The sequence below is a fragment of the Carlito syrichta genome, unplaced genomic scaffold (genome assembly GCF_000164805.1).
Source record: "Carlito syrichta isolate Samal-C Ts95f unplaced genomic scaffold, Tarsius_syrichta-2.0.1 Scaffold289848, whole genome shotgun sequence".
Taxonomy (NCBI): domain Eukaryota; kingdom Metazoa; phylum Chordata; class Mammalia; order Primates; family Tarsiidae; genus Carlito; species Carlito syrichta.
This window is the reverse complement of record NW_007233944.1, coordinates 127,242-147,613: the sequence shown is the minus strand read 5'-3', so window position 1 is coordinate 147,613 and position 20,372 is coordinate 127,242. Positions and strand designations below refer to the sequence as shown.

Sequence of the window (20,372 nt, the reverse complement as noted above, 5' to 3'; positions counted from 1 at the left end):
TTCTGTGGTGACTACCCAGACACTGATTCCTAATTCGTTTCCTGAGAAAGAAGAATCTGATTGGCCCCGGTAATCTTTTCAAGTCAGCCACACAGTTTAGAGGTCACTGAACTCAAAACAACGAAGTGCAGGTGGTTCACTTTTGTGTCAAGTGCTCAGCCCCATCCAAATAGCCACTCTATACATTCTCCCTGTGACTTCATCCTTTACATCCATGAAGTACCTGAGTCGACCCCTCCCTCAATTTATTAGGTATTGCTGTGAAACAAGCCACCCCAAAACTTAGTCTTTTAAACAATAATTTTTATTTTATGTGATTCCATGAGTTGGTTGGGCTTATCTGGAAGGTTTTATTGCTTCATGTGGCATCGGCTGGGGTCACCCATGCAGATACATTCCACTGGGAGTTAGGCTGGGGCTGCAATAGCCAGAATGGCCTCACACATATTTGACAATTGGTGCCAATAGTCACCTATGGAACCTCAATTCTCCTCCACTGGCTTCCTATCTCCTAGGGCCTCCTGGTCTCATCATGTGGCCTTTCCAGCAGTATAGTCCAGACTTCTTTACATAGTAGCTGACTCCCAAGAGGGCAAAAAAGGAATTTGCAAGGCCCTTAAGACGTAAGCTGAGAAACCTCATAGCATCCCTTCTACCACATTCTATTGGTCAAAGCAAGTCACAGGGCCCTCAGAATTAACCCCGCCTCTGGATAGGAGTGTCAAAGTCACATGACCAAAGTGTAGGCAGCATGAACAGGCAGGATTCCAGAGCCATCTCTGGAAACAAATCTACTAAGCCTGGAGGCAAGTCTAAACATAATTCTCCCAATCCTAAAGCTGTTGTTGTTGTTGTTGTTGTTACTTCCCTTTTCCTCCCACAAAAGGTTTGATTGTTTCCTCTCAAGATATAATAGGGGCTGGAAAGATTCCCTCCTCCCAGAGGCCCTCCTAGCTAAGCTGGTATTTTCTCTTGCTACTCTTGCTCACCTGTGCACCCCTTAGAACAGGGGTCCCCAATCCTGGAACAGTGAACCGGTACTGGTCTGTGACCTGTTAGGAACCGAAGCACAGCTGGAGGTGAGTGGCGATAGTAGAGGTCCTTCTGCTGTCAGATCAGTGGCCACATTAGATTCTCACAGGAGTGTAAACTCTATTGTGATCTGTGCCTGTGAGAAATCTAGGTTGCCTGCTCCTTCTGAGATTCGAATGCCTGATAATCTGAGGTGGAGCTGAGGCAGTGATGCTAGTGCTGGGGAGCAGCTGCAAATACAGACTAAGATTAGCAGTGAGGTTTGACTCTTTCCGCCTTCCCCCGTCCTACTCCCCCCCCCCCCCCCCGTCCATAGAAAAATTGTCTTCCATGAAACTGGTCCCCCATGTCAAAAAGATTGGAGACTGGTGCCTTAGAGAAATGCTTCTTATCTGCTATGTGGTCTGTGCCTTGGGATGGGTGACATTGGCATCGGCATCCTGGGACTAGTTCAGGGCTCTGCACCAAAAGGGAGAATGCTCTGGGATTCCAGGATGGTGGTCTAAGGTACAGTACTTTGGTTCCAAAAGCATCTCTACCCTCCCTCTCTCCAGCCCCTTCATAGCGTGCAATGAACCACTCCAAGCTAGGCAAATGGGACCTGGGAATGGTCACCAAGGGGCCAGCAAGAATTCGGGTTCTCACTCCCTGGGCGTCCCTCCTATCTGGTCTTCCACCAGGCCGAGGGGATGCTGGCCTTGCCACGGACTTCAAGGCCCTCTCCACCGTGGTGGGGAAGAGCTGCCTGGCTGGGCCCTACACTGCGCTCCATGCTGGAAGAAGGCTCATGATCGGAGCTCTCCATCCATCACCTCCTGCCTGTCTGAGAGAGGAACTGGGTTCTGACTGTTCCGAATCCCAGGGTCCTTGCACCTAAGAGGAAGATAGGCGGCTAGTTTTGGGGCTGCAAGGAGAGACACAGTTGGCTTTTCATTTTCTCCTTTGGGGATCACTATTCTTGCAGGGGTAGGGGGAGTTGCCTGGCCTCTCCTCTTTTTGAGCCCTTGAGCGCCTGGGAAGAACATCATTCTCGCAACCTCGAGCCCGCAGCAGCCCGCAAGCTGGGCTTCAGACTTCCTTCTTCAGAAAGCAGGAGAGGCCCTCCCCACCCCCAGGTGGCTTCGGGCGTGGGTCGGTTGGGGACCCGGAGCTCAGCTATCCCTCAATACACGTACAACAGCAGCAGCAACTGCAGCACACAGGCGACAGTGAGGGCGAGTTTGCCCCCCCCCGGCGGGCGGGGCCCCGGCTCACACGCACACCCTCCTGCGCTGCCCCCCTTCTCTCGCCCGGGACGAACCTCCCTCCTGCAGCCCAGCCCCGCGAGCCCCGCGTCTCCGCCGCCGCCTGCTCTGGCCGGGCCGGGTGCAAGCCGGAGCATGGAACCTGGGGAACCCCAGGAGCCCCGTGAGCCCAGGCCGGGAGCAGAGAACGCCGCGGTCCCACGCTGGGAGGAAGCCAAGACTTTCTATGACAACCTCTCGCCCAAGAAGAAACCCAAATCGGTAAAAGCAAGGCATGGATGTGGGGGCGGCTACAGAAGGTTTGCTCAGGGGAGGGGTCGTAAGCCCACTGGGAAGGGACCCGTGACACCGCTCCGGGAGGAGACGCAGCTCCTCAGCCCCAGAACGCGCCCGGCAGCTGGCGCGGACTCGGGTTTATTTTGGGAGCTCTGCTCCGGTGTATTTTTTCCGGGGCTTCGGTTCCACGCCAGGATCCCCCTCCCCCACGCTGTCATCAGGGCCCAGCTAGCGACCCACAGCCCCAGCCCCTCCCCGCGCGGGCAGTCAGGGCGCGCGGACAGCACTTGTTGGCGAGGGTGATCGGCGGAACACGCCGAAGCGCCCCGGGCTCGGGTGACCAGACTCTGGAAGCCCAGCCCCTCGTTGTGTTTTCTGGTCTCCGCCATCTGGGCATCGGGCTCCCGACCCGAGCCTCTGCGTTGGGGCTCAGGATCCGGGCTTGCATCCTGGGCTCGGAGCGAGTTCTGCGCTCCCGCGTCCTAAGGGAAGAGAGCCCTTCGCTCGGGGCACTGGAATCCGCACTCTGTGCCCAGTGTTCGGCGCTCCGGGCCCCAGGCTCTCAACGCTTGATTCTGCGTCCTAACTGCCTGCTCTGCTCCCCTCGCAGAGGGTGTTAACATCCCCACAAGCCCCGTGGTGGTGTCAGCCCCTTGACCTTCACAAATAGGAAGTTTATGATGCCCTGGTCCGCCTCTGGGCCTCACTCACTCCAGCTTCCCAGAGCTCAGAGCTTGTGAAGGAGACTGAGAATAGAGGCTGGCCCAGAGCGGTCCTCCGAAGAGTTCCGATTTGATCTTAAAGCATCCCACTTCTTCCCTCCAAAGACCCTTCCACAGGAGGCCAACCCCACAAGCAGTCGTTCGCTGGGCACCTCCAGGCTCCACTCAGCAGTGGGGACTGAGAAATGGACTAAGCAGGAGCTCACGGTGCACTGTTGAAGCTCAGGAAATGAGAGCATGAGAGAGGGAGTGTCTTCAGACGGAAACGTTATACTTTGTAGAGGTGGCCTTTGAACTGAACTTAAAGCCGGAGTAGGCAGAGTTGCAGGGAACCAGGATGGGCAAAAGACATGGAGATGTCTTTGAGACTCAGGACTGTGCTGCTACATAAGTGCTGAGTGGAGGAATGCTGGATTGTTGGGAGAAGACACAGGGATAGGAGAGAGCCTGGGAATGGCGTGAGGTTTTGTTAAGTAGCCTGGACCTTATTCAGGGAGGTTAGGGGTTTCCAAACTAGTTTCTGTGGAGCCCCATGTTTCAGGGAGTTTGCATACATGTGAATCCAGTTTCTTTCTTTCTTCTTCAAACTATGTTTTAAACAATTAAAAATGAGTAATGGAAACTCAACTCATTCAAATGCAGTAGGTGGACATTTTAGCACCTTGGAGACCACTAACTTATTAACTTGTTCTGCAGGTTGATTATTTCTTTTATTTTTTTTTGAGTTGGAGTCTCACTCTGTCACCCAGACTGGAGTGCAGTGGCCACTCCCGGCCACTGCAGCCTCACCCTGCTTCCTTCCGCCTCAGCCTTCCAAGTAGCTGGAACTACAGGGGCGCACTACCACGCCTGGCTAATTTTTGATTTATTGTAGAGATGAGGTCTCACCAAGTTGCCGAGGCGGGTCTCGAACCCTCAGGCTCAGGCAATCCACTCACCTTGGCCTCCCAAAGCGCTGGGATTACAGGCTGAGCCACCAAGCCCAGCCTGATTATTTCTTAGCAAACCTCAGAATAGCTTTTTCTGTGAATGGTTTAAGAGAAGAGCATCTTGAGATTGCAAAGCCTACAGTCTAAAACGAGGCCAGGTGCAGTGGCTCAGCCTGTAATCCCACACTTTGGGGGGCTGAGGCAAGAGGATTACCCAAGCTCAGGGGTTCAAGATCTGCCTGGGTAACTTGGTGAGACCTCGTCTGTACAATAAATCACAAAAATTAGCCAGGCGTGGTGGCATGCGTCTGTGGTTCCAGCCACTTGGAAGGCTGAGGCAAAGGATTGCCTAAGCCCAGCAGGTGGAGGCTGTGGTGGCCGTAAATGTGCCACTGCACTCCAGCCTGGGTGACAGAGTGAGAATCCAACTAAAAATAAAGAAAACAAAAGAAAACAAAAAACCTCTTATCATTTGCAGCCACTTATTGGTGTGAATCAAGACTTTCTCAACCCTGTGCAAAAGCAAACACAAAAACAAATTGACTGGATGCTGAAGCTTAAGTCTGCACTGGCATCCTAACCCCTAGTTTCAAATTTGCTGTCATCCAAACAATTGTGTTGTTTTCATTGGTTGAGTTTGTAATAAATATATTCATATAAATGTAATATATTTAGGATTTGTAAAAATAAATTTATAACAATTATGTATGGTAATATCTGTTTTACATATTGGAGTTCTGCCCAAGACTTTCTTTGAATAAAAGGTCAACCTACTTAAGAATATATGTGTGTGTGTGTGTGTGTGTGTGTGTGTATAAATCATATGGAGCTATTGAAGGATTTTTCATTAGGGAATTAGCTTGGTCCCATTTTTATTTTAGAAAGATCACTCTGGGGCAGTGTGTTGGATGGACTGGAAAGGGTGAGTCTGGCAGAACATACAGCAGTAAGTAGGCTGGTTCCTGCCTGAAGAGGAAGCTGGACAACTGTTGTGGACTAAGGAACAGAGAGGAGGGGATGGAAATCGGACACTGGGGTAGTGAATGCATCAGTGCTCAAAATCCATTTCTTCCTCAAGCACCAAGGAATTGAGGAGCTGAGGCCCAGTGGCCAGTCATGACCCCTGGGTCAGCCTCTGACCCTCACGGTTCTCTGGGAGGCAAGAAGCCTGGAGGCTTCCCAGCTCCTATTCCTTCCTGCAGTAACCCCCCTTCCCACAGGCTATTTTGGGGGCTTTAGGCCTCATGGGCCCCATCAGGGTCTGTTCTGTGCTTATTCTTATTTCCAGGGGTCTGAGTGAAGTATTTAAACCCTGATTGCCCATTGGAGGCCTCACCTCATGGGGTCAGAGCACTTCCTCAGTCCAGAGCTCTCCTGCCGTGCTCTCCTCCAGCAGCCCTTCACTAAGTCCTACTAGAAATAACAGTTTTCTGGCTATGTTCCTATCTTGGGCCCAATAAGCAGAATCATGTTGGCCTACATGGGAGCTCCTCAGGCAGGCCAGGTGGGTTGGGCTGCCGCCCATTATTCCTCCATTCCCATCCCCAAGTCAGAGTCATCAGCCTGTTCCTCAGCCCCAGGGGAAGGCAGAAAGAGCTGGCAGGACCCTCACTGAGCCCCTGAGTTGTTCTGACCCATTTCCCAGTCTGGGATCTGGACTTCTTTCTGATTTCTGGAGGACCTGTTCCTAGCTGCCCCTGGCAACACATGACTGGCTGGCCTCTCTCTGCAGCCAGGCCCAGGAAGGTCTACACACATGGCTTCTTTCCAGCTCTGGCCAACCCCTTTCACCTGTTCCTTCATCTCTGCCTGGAGCCTAGACAGGTCATTTATCTATCCCAGCTGAGATCTGTTTCCTACACAGCTCATACCCGCTGAGTCCCTAGACTCCACCCCATTTGTACTGGGTCAGAGCAGTCCGAGTGGGGAGACAGGGCCCTGCCCCTGAGACCTCCATTTTGAGGGTAAAGAGAGCCTTGCCCTTAGAAACCTCAGTCTGAAGACATGATGCCCTTCACCATATTTCCCAAATCCAGAAAGGGGGGCTGGGAGAGGGGTTTCCAGGGAATGAGCTGAAATAGTAGGGATTGAGTCTTCTGGGAGCTATTGAGGAAGGGCATGTCGGGGGGACGGCTGTGTGGACAGAGGCCAGGCTAGAGCCCAGAGATTCGGTGTCTCATCTTGGCTCTGCCATGACCTACAGTAATACTCTGTCCCTCTCTGGACCTATGTCCCCATCTGGAAAAGAGAGAAGCAGAGACACTTGGGGCCAATGCAGCCAGGACATTTTTCTTGCAATGCTAGGAGTGAAATGGGATGGGATGTGAATAGCTCAGCCAGAGGGGACCCAGTCTGGCAGAGATTGTGGGACAGAAAGTGAGGAGCAAGACCTTGGCTGGCTGCCTGGGCTGGAGCAGCGGGCTTGAAAACCTGCCCGAAGGGGTTGGGAGGGCAGCTGGCTCTCTGTCCTTGAAGGGATGATGGGCCTGTCCTTGAAGCAGTAAACCCAGGGGGTGGGGCATGCTCAGCTCCTGTTCCGAAGGCCTACCGGCCTCCTGGATTTATGAGAGTGAGTCTTCCCATCCGCCCCACCCTTAGGACACACAGACACCGTGGTGATCTGCAGTTGTGAGAGGCATTTGGGTTGAGCCTCAGAGGAGAGGCACTTGTCCCACCACTGCCTTACGCTGACCTTGATGGTCACATACAACATCTTGGTTGGGATTAAAAGTCAAATGCAAACTGAGGTCCACCACATGACTTTGGAAACCTTTTTTTGTCTTCCATTCCCATTTTAAGGTTCTAAAGCTATATTGGCCACTAACCATATGTAGCTAAGCTAATTAAAATGAAATAAAATTTAAAATTCAGTTCCTCAGTCTCCCTAGTCACATTTCAAGTTGTTCCATAGTCACATGGACAGCACAGATTATGGACTATTTCCGTTATCGCAGACAGTTCCATTGGGCAGTGCTCTTTTAAAAGATGGCATAAGTCTCTGCCTTGTACCTGAATTGTTTTCTGTCATGTCCCCTACACAGTGTCTGTCACATGGTAAGCACTCAATGTTGTTAACTAATTGAAGCCCAGACTTCACCCCAGGGGTTGAGTAGACTCACAGGACTATCAAGATCAAGACAGAATGCTTCTGGGCCCCTTTTTTCACATCTGTAAAGTAAGAATTATGACCCCAGGACTGCTTGGGTCAGAGATATGGTGGGACTCAATGTGAGTCCCCTGGGCACCCACGTTCTGATCCTCCCCAGAGATTATAAAAGGTCCAACTGCTGTCTGAAGTGGCATGCTCCTCTCCCCATTCCATTGGAGGTGGGCATCTTAGTCCATATGGGCTACTGTAACAAAACTATGTTTCTCACAGTTCTGGAGGCTGGAAATAGAAGATCAAGGTGCTGGAAGATTTGGTGTCTAGTGAAAATCCATTTTCTGGTTCACAAAAGGTGCTTCTACCTGTGCCCTCACATAATGGAAGGGAGGCAAGGCAGCTCTCTGGGGTCTCTTTTATAAGGACATTAATCCCATTATGAAGACTCCACCCTCATAACCTAATAATCTCCCAAAGGCCCTGCCTTTTGATACCATCACCTTGGGGCTTAGGTCTCAACATATGAGTTACGAGGTGACACAAATATTTAGAATACAGAGTAGAAAAAGTGTTCTGGGGCCCACTTAGGCATCCAAGATAAGGACCTCTGTAATCTGTCATCTGCCTACTCTCTGGGCTCATCTACACCCACCCACACATGTACTGGCCTCTGCTTACCTCTGTGAGTGCCCTGTCTATGGGTGTATTTCCTCTCCTCATAACTTCCATCACCCTACTGCTTCACCCAAATTCCTCTCCCAATTGCTTCACCCTACTTTTCCTTTAAGGCTTTACTCAAAGCCTTCCCTCCCATGACAACTTCCTCTGAACCCTTTTCGTCAATACTTTGCTTTCACCTCTGTTCTATCTCTCATGTTCATTTATGCTGTTATAACAGAATACCACAGACTGGGTAATTTATAAAAAACAGAAGTTTATTTGGCTCATGGTTCTGGAGCTGGGAAGTCCAAGAACATGGCGCCAGCACCTGGCAGGGTCATCCCATGGCAGAAGGCGCCACATGGCAAGGAAGCACATTTGAGAGAGACAAACAGAGAGAGAATGGAAGTCAAACTTATCCTTCTATCAAGAGCCTACTCCCTCAATAATGAACCCATTCCTATAATGGCATTAATCTACTCATGAGGGGTAAGCCCTTATGACCTAATCACTGTTTAAAGACCCCATCTCTCAATACTGCAGCATTAGGGGTCAAGTTTCTATCACAGTAACTTTTGGGGACATATTCAAACTGCAGCAGCTCATTTCCTTCCCTTTTGCATCTGAGTTTTATTTACCTGTCATTCTCCCCTACCAACCTGCGGGCAGGAACTAGGTGTTTTCCAGGACCACTAACCAGAATATAGGTGCCTGGCATGAAGAACCAGTAAGTGTCAAATTTATATCAATCAAAAAAATTATCTAGCACCTACTATATATCAAGCAATCTGAACAGAGTGGGCACGACACTAGACTTTCTATTTCGTGTTCAATTTGCCATTGCACATATTGTTTCTCATTGAAATATGTCAAGTATGTTAAAATATATTAAAAGTTCAGTGGCATTAGAAGTTTACTGAATACCTATCTGGGCACTGGAGATATACTAATAAACAATATACTTAGAGATATACAGTATACTTTCTCATGGCTCCTGCTGTCTTAGAACTTAAGCATGGTTCCTGCTTCCTCCCTAGAACTCTGCCTGGAAAGAGAAATAATTAAATAAGTTAAATTTTACTAAGAAGGAAATCCAGAGGAGAGGTATCAAACTAAGACTAGGGGTGAGGGAAGTCTTCCTAGAGGTGACATCTAGTTGAGTAGAAGTTAGGTAGATAAAGAGGGCGAAAAAAATTAGGTAAAAGGAGCATCATGTGAAAAGACTCAGAAAAAGAGGGGAAGATAAGAAAGGTAAGATTGAGCAAAGCTGGGGAACCGGAAGGTAACAGTGAGAGGTAGGGGTCTGCTGTGAAGGGTTCCCTGCTCCATACTAAAAACTGCTGACCTTATTCCGAGAAGAGTGGGCGCTACTGAAGGGGTAGGCTGTGACCAGATCTGAACTTTAGATAAATGCCCTGACAGATTGGTTGGGGTAGGAGATGGTGGGGACCTGGACAGAAAAGAAGTAGATGGAGTCTAGTAGAGCTGACTGTTTTTGGTGATTGATTGATGGGGAAGAGAATTGAGGTGAATTTCCGAGTTTCTGCTTGGGTGATGAGTGGATGGTGGTGCTGAGCACTGAGAAAAAGGGAGTAGGACCAGGTTTGGAGTGGAGACGGTGGTAGGAATTCAGTCTTGGGAATGTTGAGTTTGAATGTGTTAGTCAACTAGGGCAGTCATATATATGAGTCTGGAGCTCAGAAGACAGATCTAGGCTGGAGATAAATCTTTTTATGTAATTGTCATATTTATGGGCACCCTTTCTTCCTAAGGGCATGTAGCTTTTGTTTTATAATGAAAACCATCTGGAGATCATCTTCAGCATCAGTCATACTTTGGCCACATATATTGTCTTCATTTTTCTGTTGTGTCTAGATGGTCAACTAGATTGCAAACTTCCTGAGGGTCTGTCCATTCCTCCATCAGACTGTGCTTCCAAGGGTGAGCCAGCACCTCCCTCAATCCCCAGCTGGGTCCTGCATAGATGGGGTCCTAACCTAAGTTCATCCCTGCCTAAGGCTGAGCCTCTTATGGTGGAGACTGGGCCCAGGTCCTCTCCATGTTCCCAGTATAGTACCTGGAGAGTTTGCACATGAGCAGGGAGGTCTGAGTGATTGTCCCTCCTCCTGCATCTCTGCAGCCCAAGCCTCAGAATGCGGTCACCATTGCTGTGTCCTCCCGAGCCTTGTTCCGTATGGACGAGGAGCAGCGGATCTTCACAGAGCAAGGTGTGGAGGAGTATGTGCGCTACCAGCTGGAACACGAGAATGAGCCCTTTAGCCCCGGGCCAGCCTTCCCTTTCGTGAAGGTGAGAGGACAGTTCCACCACTAGCCCATACAGTGCTATTGTGGGGATTCAGTAAAAGCACTCCTGGCCAGGCACAGTGGCTCACACCTGTAAGCCCAGCGCTTAGGGAGGCTGAGGTGGGAGGATCACTTGAGGTCAGCCTGGGCAACATAGTAAGACCCTGTCTCTACAAAAAATGTAAATAATTAATCAGGCATGGGAGTATGTGCCTATAGTCCCAATTACTCAGGAGGCTGAGGAGGAAGGATTGCTTAAGCATGGGTGTTAGAGGCTACAGTGAACCATGATCATGCCAGGCACTTTAGCCTGGACCACAGAGCAAGATCTTGTATCTAAATAATAATAATATGAAAAAAAGCACTCCCATGTGTGTCTGAGTAAGGAAAAGGGGCCCTCTCTGGGCAGATGCAACCCTACAGATGCATGGCTTAATTAGGGGTCAGAGCCTTTGCAGGAAGAAGAGGCCACCTCACCCTCTGGATTAATGGCAGTTCCACACTGATAGCCAGCTTGATGAGTGGACTATGGACTGGATTTCAGCCCCACTCACCCCTTTAGTGAGATACTTTTGAGCAGTAAACAGCCCATGCAATGGTAAACAGCGATGTTAGGATGAAGTTCATGTGCACTGATCTCATCTCAAGCCTGGCCCCTGACCTCCCCTCCCCTCCCCTCCCCTCTCCTCGCTGGATCCCTGGTCACCAACTTCAGGTATCAACTGTTGGGGGGTCTGAGCTGGAGGATGCTCTCTTCCTTCCAGGCTCTGGAGGCTGTGAACAAGCGGCTGCGGGAGCTGTACCCTGAGAGTGAGGACATCTTTGACATCGTCCTCATGACCAACAATCATGCTCAAGTGGGTGTTCGCCTCATCAACAGTATCAACCACTATGGTGAGCATGAGCATGTTTTTGGCCCTGGGATACCCCTGCCAGACTCCCCAGGGGCAGAGCCATACCTCTGCAGGGTGAGGTTGGACCAAGTGGAATTCCAAGCCCAGTGTTATGATAGTAATCTGGCCTTTTAAAACAAATAAACAAACAAAATCTAGTTTTCAGGGTGTAAATATTCCTACGAGGGTTGATTTCAAGTTATCAATGGATGAACAACATAACTGGCTTACACAATTCTTGAATATTTAACCATCAGCTCTTGCAAGCCAGTCCAAGCACAGGCTCCATGCCCAGTGTGGTTGGGCCGGGCACTTACTGCCTCTGTGCCTCAGTTTCTGTAACTGTTCTAGGACTAACAGCCTCACAAGGCTGCAATTGTCAGAGTGAAAGGGCTTTGTGTCTTAGTTCAAACTGGTGTTTGAAAATAATAGACCCTTCAGAGCTAGGTTATGCTGAAGAGAATAATTTTTTACTAGGTTACAAGGGTGTCTCTCGGAGGGCAGGAAATAAAATTGAGTTTACAAAGGCCTGAATCCAAGTACTGAAAATTTATCTTGGGCTCCTCTTCTCTCTGGGCCATGTTAGTCCTTATTTGTGCTTCTCTAGCAAGTTTGATCCTTTTTCCCTTTTTCTGTCTCTCTCCTCCCAAACTGCATCTCTCTGCTTTTCCTGAATAAAAATCATATTCAAGAAATGCAGAGAAATCCAGTTTGAAGGGGGAGAGAGAGGGAAATGAACCTATATTTATGTTTATAAGGCCTTGTTCTTAGCAACCAAGAGAATCCAGTTGGCATTTATTTTTCTTTCTTTTCTTTTCTTTTTTTTTTTTTTGAGATGGAGTCTCACTCTGTCACCCAAGTTGGACAGCAGTGGCACACTCATAGCCATTGCAGCTTCAACTTGCTGGGCTCAGGTGATCCTTTCGCCTCAGCCTTCCAAGTAGCTGGAACTACAGGCACGTTCCACCATGCCCAGCTATTTTTAAAAATTATTTATTTATTGTAGAGATGAGGTCTTGCCAAGTTACCCAGGTTGGTCTCAAACCAGTGGGCTCAGGTAAGCCTCTCACCTTGGCCTTCTAAAGTGCTGGGATTATAGGCGTGAGCTACCACACCCAACCGCAGTTGGCATTTTTTAATCCTAGTTTCAAATTACTGGGAGTAGGGGTGATATTCAAAATATTTAGCCACCTTTGTGACATGGGCACTGAGTAATCAGGACAGATACCACCTATAGTAATGAAGAAGGGCTCTGAAGGACCCCTGCCATGCTAGGCATTACCCTCTTCTCTTGTGGACTGTGGGGAAGACGGGTCTCAGAGAAGGGGCTGGGACAGTGATAACCCAATAGGCTCAGATCAGCAGCCATTGATAAACTAGCACATATTTTACAACCTAGCAGCCATGGAACCAATTGACTGGCAGTTCAGGCTGTGAGAGAATTGGATTGGCCCAGCTTGGGTCTGGTGTCTTTCCCTATCCAATCAGCTATGGCCAGGAGGGCAGGGTCACACAGGCATGGCTGGACCCTAAGCACCATAATTCCTTGACAGGAGGATGTTACTGTGGAGCCAGGTAATTGCTCCGAAGATGTGATCATCCCCATTTCATGGATGAAGAATGGAGGGGTTCAGAGGGGAAACATTGGCCTAGAATCACACAGAGAATCACTTTGCTGCTGTACCACTACCTAGAACCAAGATGGTATCCACTGGGCACAGAAAGACCACTTGAGGCCCTGAGGGTTGATCCTGGCCTCACCTGGGTACTCTCTACTTCTTCCCCAGACCTGTTCATTGAGAGGTTCTGCATGACAGGTGGGAATAGCCCCATCTGCTACCTCAAGGCCTATCACACCAACCTCTACTTGTCAGCTGATGCGGAAAAAGTGCGGGAAGCCATTGATGAGGGTAAGTCAAAGTGAGGAGGGATAAAATGGGAAGTCCAACAAAGGGGTCCTGGGATAGGAAGCCTAGTCCTAAAGCTCTGGGCAGGTTCTGGGAGTTGTCATGACAGCTGGAAGGGAGGCTGTGCTGTACTTTCCTTAATTCTTGTTATCTGTCTCAATTCTGAAAACGAGGCCCTACCCCTTCCACTTTCCCATCTCCAGCCCTACTGTGTTCAGGATGCTTTTAATCCTCAGCATCACACAGCCTTCGGTCTCCATGGAAACCCTCCTTACAGCCCAGAAAGCTACTCCTTTCTAAGATTCCTCCAGGTCAGTAGAAGTTCTGATTCCTGTATGACCATGGGCAGCCTCTGCCTTGCTCTGGGCCAATGGGGAGGGGAATCATACCTAGTCCAGCCTGAGTGGTGGGTTCTTGGAAATGGCCAGCATCTTCAGCAGCCAGAGAGTCAACTTCAAGTACTGACAAAGAGAATGTCCCTCCATGTGTCTATTTCGAGGGGCAGTGTTGGGTGGTATCTGTAATCTCAGTCCTCCTGACCAGGTGCAGTCCTATCGCACATGGAAGAAAACAGCCCCACAGAGGAGGAAGGACTGCCCTGCTGCCTGAGAGGGCTCCTGAGGCTGAATGCTAGCGGAAGGTTTCTTTATCAATCAACAATATATTCACTTTTCTCTTCCTCTTTCATGCTGCCTCCTGCTGGAAGTATGGCCTTTCTCCCCTTGATGCCTTTCTGCCCTGAGCTGCTTAGGAGCTCCAAGAGGCTTTCCTTAACTAGGAACCAGGAGCCATTTCCCTAGACAAATGTCACACCCTCTGGTTGGGACCTTGGCACTGGCATGTAGGTGTGCCTCTGTATATTTGTAACTTGACCTTAGGCTAGGGAGCAGGGGAGTGGTCGGGAGGGAGGCCCTGCTCAGGGTTGGGGTGATTCTGGCTCACCTTGCTTCCTGCATTGGCAGAGCTGAGAGGGTGCCTGGTCTGAGGCCTGAGCCTGGGCCTGCTTGTAGCATCCTCAGCCTAGTGAAGTTATATGAGGCTGGCACGGCTCACTCCTCCTGAAATTCTGCCTAAGCCCTGCCTCCATGTCTTCAACTTCCAAAGAGCAGGGCTGACATTGCCTTTGGAGAGATGGAGACGAGGGATTGGTCTCAGCTGGCTGCCCAGCTCTCCATCCTCCTAGTACCGGCTCTCTGCTATCTAGGGCAGCTCTAGCCTGGAGCCTGAGTCCTCAGTGGGCATCCTTGACCCCTTCAAGGAGCCCAGGGTTACAGAAGGTCTGTACACACAGCTAGTCATCACTTGTGCTGCCTCCCAGGGCCACCCAGATGTCTCCTGGAACCTGAAAGACCAGTAGGGTATAGCTGGGTACCACTGTAGCTATACACAGAGGGTACCGATACCCACCCACCTCAGATTGGAGCCTGGGGTCTTAGCCCTAGACAGAGCTTAAAGGCCCCTAATTTTATCGTGGTCTGGAGGAGGTGAGCAACTTGCCAGAATCAACTGAGAGGGAGTGACCGAGGCCAAGCCAGAGCCAGTGTTCCTTCCTGGCCCTGCAGGTCTGTATCAGAGGCCTGTGAGGAACTCCTGTGAGGAGAGCAGTGGCCTGTGGGATTCTTCCTCCCAGCCAGGACTGATGTTTGGCTGGTCCACGCCAGCGTGACCTTACTGGGTATTTAAGTATTGAAGTTCTGTCTTACTGGTTGGTAAGTATTTCCTGCCCTGAGTCCTCTGAGTGCTCTTGTACCCCCTGGGGCTTCCCCAGACCTTTCCACAAAGCAGCAACCAAAAGGATAACCTGTCTAGGTGAGGGCCCTCAGAGCCCTGCTTCAGAGCTATGACTACTGCCCACTTCTTGGCCAGGGCCTGTGCACTACCAGTTTTTAAATATGTTTAGTGTTCGCCCTCAATAGCCTTGCCCTGAGTCCTAGGCAAGGCAGGTGGGGCAGGGATAATCAGAGATAGCCCATTCCTGCCCTTAGGCGGGAGAGTGCCTATTGCCGGGCCTGAAGGCAGACAATGCTTGCCTCTCTCTGCCCAGGGATTGCAGCTGCCACCATCTTCAGCCCCAGCAGGGATGTGGCTGTGTCCCAGAGTCAGCTGCGTGTGGCTTTCGATGGGGATGCTGTGCTCTTCTCTGATGAGTCGGAGCGCATCGTCAAGGCCCATGGGCTGGACAGATTCTTCGAGCACGAGAAGGCCCATGAGAACAAACCTTTGGCACAGGTACTCCACATAGTCCCAGAATCCTTGAATAGAACAAGGCAGCTCCCCAGACCTGCCCTTGGCCTACGCCCCCAGCTCAGGACCAAACCCCAGGCTCAGCCCAGATTCCAACCAGGTCCTCTCAGCAAACTTCAAGTCCTCATCCCTCTCACTTGACACCTGGGTCCCTCCATGGACTTCCCATCTTCATTGAGGCCCCATTCCCCCTGATGGAAGTCCCATCCCCTCCCCTTGAAGCCTCTATTATCTCTCTAAGCCTCCTCTGAAGCCCCACCCCATCTTTACAGTTCAAATTCCCACTTCTAAGGTCTCCATCTCCTTTCTGAGCCCCCATCCCTGAAGTCCTTGTCCTTCTCTGAGGGCCTCATCCTCTCTCTCTGAAACTGCCATCCTCTCTCTGTAACCCTCACCTCCTCCCTGACATCCCCCATCCCTCTGAGTGAGTTTCCATTCCCTTAAAAAGCCTTTCTTTCCCTCACTGGAAATGGGAGGAAAGGAATTGCAGGATGATGCCCCTCACTGGGACAGTAGGTGTGAGGTCCAGGGCAGACCATCTGCTTTGGGACACCCCCTGCCATTCATTCTTCGACTGGGGGCACAGGGATCCTCACCCTTAAACTGCTCAGTGTCTCTCTGAGAGCAGAATATGCCCTAAAGCTTGGTGGAAATTCCCTGGAGTTGGGGCTGTTAGGATTCTCCAGCTCTCCTGGGAGTTGCTCTTTGAGCCTTTAACAAAAACCTGGGTGCTCAATAACCTCAGAGCCCTTTCTCCGAGAGCTCAGCTGGTTTCAGCTGTGGCTACTGAATATTCATTTTCCTTTAGTTCTCGTGAGTTGACTCTGAAATCCTTGGAAATCCAAGGCAGGACAGTTTTCCCACTAAGTGGTAGGCAGAGGCCCAGGAGACCACTGCTTGCTCCAGGTCACCGAGCAAGTGTGGGGTCTCCAAAATTGGAAACCTGCCTTTCTTTATTTCCAGCTGCTTTGAAAATAAGCAGTTTTCTTCATCATTAGCTGGTTTTTAATTTTCACATCCTCATTAAGCTTCATTGTTCTGGGCACTGCAGAGAATAAATCCTCTCCCTGACCCTAGAGAGCTTAAACATGACACCCTGACTCACCTGTGTGTCCGACGGGCACCTGGGATTGTTTGATACTCAGCTGTTACACATTGGGCCATCTGTCTCAGTTGTTTGTAGCTAGAGTCTGTTGTGATTGGAGGGTGCCCATGCCATAGTTACAAAATATTTTTAATATCTTCCCTACTGATGGGCATAGAAAGCTGCATTTACAGAGCTGTAGGACAGACACCCATGTACCTTGGTGGGCACATAGAGGGACATAGATAGTAACAGTTGCCCTGATACTGTTATTCTGACTCAGCCCCAATATACGATAATACAGACATCGGTACCCCTATAGGTACTGATGCCCACCGTGGCCCAAACAGGCATAGCAGAACTAACTGAAAGATTAAGGGATTCTGAGAAGCATTCCCACCCCAAACAGCAAGACAGCAGTGCTTTAAGGGGAGGGGGCAAATGTCAGGAGGCGTGGAGCTCACAGTGTTCGCTTGCCTTCTCCTAGGGCCCCTTAAAGGGCTTTCTGGAGGCACTGGGTAGGCTGCAAAAGAAGTTCTACTCCAAAGGCTTGAGGCTGGAGTGCCCAATTCGTACCTACTTGGTGACAGCACGCAGTGCAGCCAGTTCCGGGGCCCGCGCTCTCAAGACCCTGCGCAGCTGGGGCCTGGAGACGGATGAGGCTTTATTTCTAGCTGGAGCACCCAAAGGCCCCCTTCTCGAGAAGATCCGTCCACACATATTCTTTGATGACCAGATGTTCCATGTGGCTGGGGCTCAGGAGATGGGTACCGTGGCTGCCCACGTGCCTTATGGCGTGGCACAGACACCCCGGCGGACTGCACCTGCAAAACAGGCCCCAGCTGCACAGTAGCTGAGCCACCAGCTGGACTGATCCACATTGCTCCAGGCGCCCTGTCATATTTTGACACCTCATCTGGTAGACCATTCTAGTTCCTCACTGTTCTGCCCTTCTGCCTGTCTGTTCTCCCTATAAATGAGGTATTGTAGGAAGTTATGCAAACTGGGCTGGCATTCCCACCATCCTTCCTTTGGGGCATACCTTGTGCCATGACCAGGACAGTAAGACTGTGTGAAGTAGCTGGACCTCAGAGGGAAGCTGATGGGACTGAGAATGAAAGGATCAGAGAAGTCAGGATGCCTCAAAAGAGGCCTGGGATGAAAACTAGCTCAGTGCAGTCAACGAGTACTGCTTTGTGAGACAGTGAATCTGCCTTCTAAGCTCAGTCCTGGCATTAACCGCATGACTTTGAGTAAGTCTCTTCCTTCATGGACCCCAGTTTCCCCATCTTTTGGGTAGTTTTCAGATTCCCTTTAGCCAAAGAATCTCAGTTCTATAAGATTGCCCTCTTTGAAGGGAGCATTCTGAGCCAGAGCCGCTGCTGGTTTGTATGGCACCTTTATGCAAATTACAAAAGGATACTCTCTCTAGATGAATGAAAGATAAAAAGACCGTCCTTCCTCTGGCCTGGTCCAGACTTGTGCTGGGCTACGCAGCTCGGTTAGCTGAATAAAGACTGGATTTCAGCCCCCATTCACCCCTCCGCTCAGAGGCCTTTGTCACATGGGCAAAGTACATAATCGCCCTCAGCAACCTTATCTATAATTTTACACATTTGGAAACCACTGGACAAGATGGCCTATTTGCTTCTGTGGTTCTTGAACCTGAGCCATCATCAGTGCTCAACTGTCAGGGGGAGGGTTTGTGGAGGGAGAGGAGCTATCTAACCTGCATGCAAACCATACTTCAACCAGCAGGGGGCACTGCAGGCTCTTCCTGGGTAGTTGCTGCTGGCTGTTTTTGCTTTTAGCCAAAGTTGAGTTGCTCTACCTGACAAACTCCTAACCGCCATCCTCACCACTCTAATTATTGCACCCTGCTGTTAAGCAGCTCTATCAGTGGTGAAAGAGGCAAAGCATCTGTGACTATTGTTGTGGCCCCAAATGCAGGGGAAGAAAGTGCAGTGGCTGAAGTGGAGGTGCTGCCTAAGGTGAAATGGGAAGTGTCAGGAGGTCTAGTCTGAGACAAAAGATGCCAGAGACATTGAGCAGGTAGAGAGGAATGAGCTGAAGTGTGCACTAGCCAAATTTCCCAGCTATGATTGTGAGTGGAAGGCCAGTTAGACCCTGGAGGTAGCGAGTATCACAGGATACTGCGTAAAGGCTTCCAGGATGAGGTGACCTCCTCCAAAGATGCATCAGTGAATCCTCCGCATTTTCAGGAGCCCTTGAAGACCTTTCTTCACCACTTCCAGAGAACTCTCACTACCTGATGAGTCAGCTTCCTTCCTTTGCTGAGCAACCCCGGCTCTCTCTGGAGGGAACACGGAAGCACCAATGGCTGGTCCCCTAGGAAGACCAAGAAGGGGTGAACAGTTCAAGAATCTGTGTGTGAACTGATTGCCATGCACTTTGTGAAGAAAACCAAAGGTATTATCAGAGGGGACAATAGCCTGGCGGTATGGGGCAGGAAAAGTGGAAGAAGGGCACCCTGGGACCTGATCCTTCTGGGGACTCAGCTTGGGATCTGAATGGGCACAGGCTCTGGGAAGCATGGGGCAGAGTAGTAACTGCAGAAAGATAATCCAGAAAGGAGACCAAAGTGAGAAGGCAGAGGTAGTTCTCAAACGAACCATGGTTCAAGAGCAAACAGTTTGGACCAGAAGAGAAGCTCTGGACTGGACTTTTGCTGTCAGTGTTGGAGGTTTCCCCGAGGCTGGCCCCAGGGAGGAGGGATATGACTGTGCTGAGTGACTGTGGCAGATACCCACCATGATTACCTATCAGGGGACACTGGCATTATTGCCTGTAGAAGTGCATATAATGACAATATCTTTGCACAAGGTCATTTCCACTGTACAGCCAGGATCCTTCTGGCCAACAGAGAAGGCCTTAGGGCAGAAGGCCTGGCTGGGTCTCCCTCCACCACCAGAGCGCCAAACCTATCCAGTGGTACTGTGAGATCCAAGAACAACCTCAAGGAAATGGAAAGGAAGTGAGAGAAGGAGCTCAGTCTCAGAGTCACCTTCAATCTTGGCTGAACGACAGAAAGGTCTCTGCCTCTCAGGGATCAGAATCACCGTCATGGAGGGGCCTCCAGGGCTCGAAGTGTCCATGGCTGTAAGAAGCGTGCAAGGCTAGGCACAACCCAGGCTCATCAAATGGCATCAGGCTGCCTGACCAGGGTGGACCTATGCACTGAGGGCAGCACCAGATGTCACCTAATTAAGATAAACTGCAGGGATTCTGGGATCCATGAGGTCTTGTCCCCAGGGCCTAGTGATGAGCACCACTGATTATTCCAGGTCGCTCAGGAAACAGGAAAATATGATGCTGGAAGCAGAAAGATAAGGTGCAGTAAAAGCCGTGGATCTCACTGGAGCCATCATTAATAGACATAGACAGCCCTGGGCAATAGAGAGACACTAAGGGTCCAAATTCTATTATTGAAACAGAAACAAGCATCTCAGGCCTGGAAAAAAAGCTTTCCGTAGCTTGAATAAAAGGCCAGAAGTCAGGGTCGGGGGAGGCAAGCTTAGGCAACAGCTACACAGGCCTTCTGATTATAGCAGAGGTGAAGAGGAGTCCAGGGATGAGAAGCTCTGTATATTGTATCACCAGAAAATGAAAAAGCCAGGTGGACACCCAAGCCCCAGACCCAACCAGAGAATTCAGCACTGGGACAAAGGGGCCACAGCTTCTGGAACACTGGACCCCTATAACTGAGAGTACCAATTCCTCAAAAAGTCCTGCAGAACACTGGTCCCAGGAGTTGTTTGCCTTACAAAGTCCCAGACCCAATGGAACTGCCACTTAGCAGAAAAGCAGAAGCCCTTTGATCATACTAACCACCAAGACTGCTAAGACAATTGCAAATCAGCCCCCTCCCCTACATGAGATCCCAATCAGAGAAATGGAGAGGTAGCAGAATATGCTCCCAAAGTTACAAACCAGCAAGAAAGTTCAAATTCAAG

The 20,372-nt window shown here is 50.2% G+C and overlaps 1 protein-coding gene across 1 annotated transcript; it reads left to right on the top strand.

Moving 5' to 3' along the window:
• The first annotated feature begins 2,411 nt into the window (after positions 1–2,411).
• Positions 2,412–17,885, top strand: NT5C1A (5'-nucleotidase, cytosolic IA). Its single transcript, XM_008054369.2, has 6 exons — positions 2,412–2,537; positions 10,107–10,274; positions 11,035–11,164; positions 12,951–13,073; positions 15,115–15,299; positions 16,886–17,885. Exons 1-6 carry the CDS (start codon positions 2,412–2,414, stop codon positions 17,249–17,251), a joined length of 1,098 nt encoding a protein of 365 aa, XP_008052560.1. The 3' UTR covers positions 17,252–17,885.
• The last annotated feature ends 2,487 nt before the right edge of the window (positions 17,886–20,372 follow it).